General features: G+C 34.6%; 1 protein-coding gene across 1 annotated transcript; it reads left to right on the top strand.

Moving 5' to 3' along the window:
- Positions 1–255: 255 nt before the first annotated feature.
- Positions 256–1,156, top strand: LOC110099122 (protein PHR1-LIKE 3-like; the record flags this gene model as incomplete). Its single annotated transcript, XM_020826183.2, has 1 exon — positions 256–1,156. A coding segment is annotated over one exon (447 nt), but the record flags the coding sequence as incomplete, so codon positions are not given.
- Positions 1,157–5,883: the final 4,727 nt, after the last annotated feature.

The following is a 5,883-nucleotide window of genomic DNA, read 5'->3' as shown; positions in this document are numbered from 1 at the left end:
TATTTGATGTATAAATACATGAAAATTATATGATATGCACGCAAACTCTCCAAAAGAAAGCTTCTCGATCGTTGCATCTTAATAATTGCTTTGAAACTTGCTCGAATTAGAACATGTTGATTGTAGAGATAGGCTTCGTTTGGGATGGCTTTCTTGCTGCTGCTTAAAGCAGTTTTTTAATTTTTTGTACTAAAACGTTGCTTTAAAAAGCAGCAAGAAATTCGTCCCAAACGAAACCTTAATTTCACCTAATCATTTTTGTCCCTCCAGGTACAGCGGAGCCTTCAACTACGAATAGAAGCGCAGGGTAAGTACCTTGAAACTATTCTGGAAAGAGCATGCAATGCTCTTGTGGATCAAAATCTTAGAACAAATGAGATTGAATCAAGCAAACAAAAATCCCCAGAATTTGCAAACAGGGAAACCAAAGGATGCTTGGGCTTCTCAATTGAACCTCTCCATCTTCCTTTCCTATCTGAAATAACAGGAGCATCCCCGGAAGGGAAATCTGGGAACCGAGTTCAACAGATGAATGAATGTTCTATAGAGAGCTGCTTGACTCCCAACGGTAACCCTAGTGGAGTATCAGTGTTTGGTTCAAAGGTGGCGTTGAATAAAAGGCCACCCACTATGCTTTTCAATGGTCAATTGAGCTTTGGTGCTAGTCTTCATGATGAACAAGCATGGATGAGTTCAGTGTGAACCAAATGTTTACATATCTAACCCCTGAAATATTAATATTACATGCCTATCACTCATAGAACAAATTTAGGTGCATGGAATGGAATATTAAAGTTTATAGGATGGTATGAATGATAGAAATGAATTATATGAGTGATATATTTGATATTAAAGTTATATATAGGTGGTAGACATGTAGTATTAATGTTTTTGGTGTTAGATATTTAAATAGCATGAAATAAAGTGGTATGTATGTAAATTTCCCTTATTGGGTTTATGATCATCTCTCCTCATTTTTTTCGGGGGGGCACAATAGGGTAGCTCAGTCCATTTTCAGGGATAGCTAGATGGTATAATTGGGCATCCTAAACTGAGACTTACGCATAACAGTGCATTTGAGCTTGTTATCTTCTGTTAACTATTTTACAGTTGAGTATTTTTTCTGGAAAAATTGAGGATGAGGCTCATTCATTCACTAGAGGGCTTAATTACAAGTGAAATAGTCTCAGATATATATCACAAACAGATTATACGAAAATTCATGAGCTGTAACAAACAGCTGGGCTCAAAGAAGCAAGGTATAAAAGAAAAAACAATTGAAGCTACATCTGAAAAATTAAAAATGTTGGCTTATAATGGTAAAAAATTACCCAACTCTTATGAAATTAAGTGTATTATGATTGTGACAAGGACATCACCGATTGCCTGAAGGCCAAGTAAGGGATCTATGTGATAGGAAACCCTTGTAGATCTCGTTGAAATTTGAATTTCAATGAGACTTCACCACAAATCTCGAATCAAACACAGGGAAAACATCAAATAGATGGTAGGAATTAATGAGGAACAGGAATAAAATAATAAAATACAATTGAAACTCTATTCATGAGGGGGTTTTTTCTCTCCCAATTCTCTAGACGTGGCTAGAGCCCAAGAATATTAAGGAAAACCTGAATTTCAGCAAACAATCAAGATCACCCTAACTATGGCTGCAAATGAACCGAGCTGAGTATGTGAGTCTTCATGTTTGTGTTCATTTAATATTAGCTTGTTCAAGTTTGGTTTATGTTTGTTCGAGCTTTATTGTTTGTGTTCATGTTTGGTTCATTTAAATTAATGAATGTTCATGTTCGGTTAACATTTAGTTCATGTTCGGTTCGTTTAGTGTTTATCAAGTTTTAAACAAACAGACATGAACGAGTTATAAACGAGCTCTATTTTTAGATGTTCATTAACTTAACAAACGAGCTTTATCAAGCTTCCTAACAAACGATTACATCGAGCAAACGAGCTTTATTGAGCCATAAACCCTAAACATATATTATAATATTTATTTACTTTAAAATTTATTATGTAAAAATAATTATATCATTATATTATAATAAATATTAAATATTTATATTTATTAATTCTATAATCAAATATTAATTATTTTTATTGAGCTTATTCACGAGTTAAAAATCGAGCTTCATATCGAGCTTAATGTCGAGCTTGTTCACAAGCTTCAAATGATGTTGTTCGCGAACATAAATGAGTCAAACACATTAATGTTCAAGTTTGTTTATTTAAGAATCAAGTATTTAAAATATTGTTCAAGCTTGTTTGTTTAGTTAATTAAATGATCACAAACGAGCTTTAATTGAAACGAACAACGAGTAGCTCGTCGAACGCTTGGTTCGCTTTTAGCCCTAACCCTAAACCTAATTCCAACCTCCTCGATAAAGCACACAAAATAATTCCCACGTTGCATGGAACAAAGATCACAGGAAAATGCATAAAGAATGCGACAAATACAAGTTCCCACAGACTCTTGTAGGAAACTCGCTACATGCTCAAGATGTCATTCGCAAGCAAAATACCAAATTACTACAACAAGTGCAAGCATCTACAACCTATGGCAGGAGATTTGTTAGTGCATTACAGTCCATCTGTAGGAAGCGATAAGTAGTGCACGATAATCTATCTGTATGCAATGAACAAATGACCACAGTACAACGCCAAGCCATCGGATCTGTGACATGCATACAAGCGGACAGAAGGCATGTATGAGTTTCCAAATAGAACCTTGTATTTAAATGACAGATGCCCGTACAACTAACCATCGTTAAATATTTCTCAAAATGTCCCTGCACATGCACTGTAATATGTTTGTACATATGTACACAAATGACACGTGCAATCACACTACTATCATGGGCCCTAGCAAGCGTGTTACAGGTACATGTGATGTTTAGAGATACTGCGCGGGTCAATAAATGAACCATAATTTGAGTCCGGTCCTTCTATATAGATATATAGGAGTCGACACAGCTCCAATTATCAAATAGATATACGGTCAAGGCGTCGACCGGAATATTTATTTTATACGTTCATATGAGGCCTTCAAAATCGATAACAAAAGAAATTCATCAACAAATGCATACAACCTACGAAACCTGATCCTTTGTCGACAGCTCGTCAAAGTCGATAAGATTCAATCTACAAATAGAAATAATCCAAAATACCCCGATGATGACCGTGTTGAACATAGATCTCAATCGGAGGGGTTAACTTCAGCCATTTCAAGTGCCTCCAAACTCTCATAAAGACCAAATTCTCATAACATCTAAATATTTTTTACACCCCCGATGATGGCCGTGTTGAACGCAAATCTCAACTGGAAGAGTCAATTCCAAACATTCAAAATTTCACCCATATATCCATGAAACCCAAAACTCCAGAAAATCTTAAATTTGAAATATTTGAAAATTGAAACCATTCATCAAAACACTTAAAGCAAAACTCATTCACCCTCTGCAACAGTTTTCCTAGGTAAACAAATCTAAAAATAAATTAGCTCACAAAAAGATAATGTATGGTCGAGAATATCACTATGATTTATTCTCAAATAATTTTCTGCCAGTAAAGATGTGGCATGTGTCCTCTAACCGGTAGTTTTTTCTGCCAAATGGCAGCGCATGTAAACGGTTATGACCGGAGCCCTTTGAAGCAGGCTATTTGCTGCCAAATTGCACCACTACATTATGGTTATGGTCGGAGCTTGTATGCTTCACAATGACATCAAATTATTGAGATATGAATCAATAGGATATAATTGATAGGGCATAAAGCTCTCTGTTAGCTAAGGTGGATTCAAATTTATCCCCTTAGATAAATATCCACCATAGGTCTACAAATGGTATCCTTGGACGAAGCAACTTATGGCTGCTGACAAATATCCTTCTGTCAGGCTGGATTAACTATCTCCTCTGACTAAGTAGACAATGGACCATGATGGCCCAGGACGATGGAAACATGGGATCTTGATCGGGTCCATCATCAATTCCCCCACCATCCGCTTAAAGTGCAAGATGGTGAACTTTTCAATTTTAAATATCAACCCTTCAAATACCCAACCCATGTTGCTACTATACGTTAGATAACACGTATCTCTACATATCTGATTGACGACTAGCTTTAATCGAAAGTTCTCGTTATCGGGAGGGGTAATTAACTGTAGGGGCTTTCGCTTATAGGAAACCAGAACTCAGATTATAAAGTCCTCGTGAAATGAGGGTGAAATATCTGGGTTGTGTCTTATCTACAAATCCATTTACCTTCCCAAAATTACCTCAGAACTTAAATCCTTTAAAACTCCCCTGAAAAGCAGTGGGGGAAGCTGGGGCCAAATTTTTGGAGCTCACTTGAGTATTTTGATACAACTTTTTGGGTAGAATTACCCACCTTATCCAATATGCTATCATATTTCATATGGAGAATCTCAAAACCTAAAGCAGCCCAACAAAAGAGTTTTTGCTTCCCAACCATCTGGGGGAAGAGTTAATTTGCTCAATAAAAGAAGAAAATTTGAAATGAGTAATCTATTGATAGATATTGGGGTGCCTAAGTGAGAATTTTTAGTTGTAGGTTAGTTCAAGATCTGACAAAATTCATTTTGTTTTGGAGTGAAGTTAAAGAAAATAATGGAACTTTTAGTAGGATTAATAGTTAGACTTGAGAGGTGTTTGAAAAGTTTAATGATGTTGTTTGAATGTTCTGAATATTAGTTGTACCAAAAATATACAACAAATGAGAAAAAATGAGGATTTCTCATGTTACTAGTAGAATAAGATTGCATATGATGGCATTGTCAAAGAGATTGAGAGATTATCCATTCCAATACATAATAAGCAAGAAGAAAGAGAACTTCCTTGCCTTAACAAAGTGGATGAGCTGAAAAAACATACAAGATTACTATTAATACTAATAGAATAATAAATATTTCCATACATGATTTGATCTAGCAAATAAAAATATCAAGGAAACCTTTTTTGTTGAAGTCTCTTAATAAGATAATATCTTATATTGTATCAGAAGTTTTGAATAAATCTAATTTAGCATAGAAGACACTCTTTGACCAAGATTATGTTATCACTAGAGATTCTACTATGAAGGAAGCCAACTTAACTTGGAAGTATAATATGAGGCATGATGTAGTTGAGTCTTGAGATTATGATTTTAAAAATGATTTTATAAAATATGTTGCATAAAGATAATGGAAAGTAATCAGATATATTGCTACCATGGTAAGATTTAGAAATGAGGGTTTTGCTTTGATTTTTCTAGGAAGATAACTTTTCAGCCAAAAAAAATGTTTAATAGGCTTGCAAATATACTCATCAATCATCTTCCAACATTTGGCAAAAATCAAAAGGAACCTATAAGAAGAAAAAAAACAATCATTTTTTTTTTTATTTCAACAGCAATAAGCATAGAGATGAGATGTGAAGGTATCATATCACTTGCCAACTTAACTTGAAGAACAATACTAGAGTTAGGCTTAGTTGAGTTAAAAATCTTTTTTGAAATATGTGATTGCAGCTTCAACAATATCATAGTAATACGAAAAAAAAAAGAAGTCCCCAATGATGTAGATGATTCTCTAATACATTTATGATTTTTTTAAGGATTTTATCTCTCCACATATGAATTTAATATCCGAAAGTGAATGCTAAAGAGCTACAATGGAGCCATAAAATGTGGAAATGAAGTAGAAATTTAACATTTTTAAATAAATAGATCGATAAGATTAGCTCCAAATCAACTCTGGCTTAATGAGATTAGATCATTAGTCATTGATTGACATAAGGCTTGACTCCACACTCACACACGGCTTGACTCATTTACACCGCTAAGTAGCATTCAATAATTCAGAGACTTGCTCCA

The sequence above is a fragment of the Dendrobium catenatum genome, unplaced genomic scaffold (assembly GCF_001605985.2).
Source record: "Dendrobium catenatum unplaced genomic scaffold, ASM160598v2 original_scaffold_112000, whole genome shotgun sequence".
NCBI lineage: Eukaryota > Viridiplantae > Streptophyta > Magnoliopsida > Asparagales > Orchidaceae > Dendrobium > Dendrobium catenatum.
Note: the sequence above shows the minus strand (reverse complement) of the source record. Positions and strands in the feature narration are given on the sequence as shown.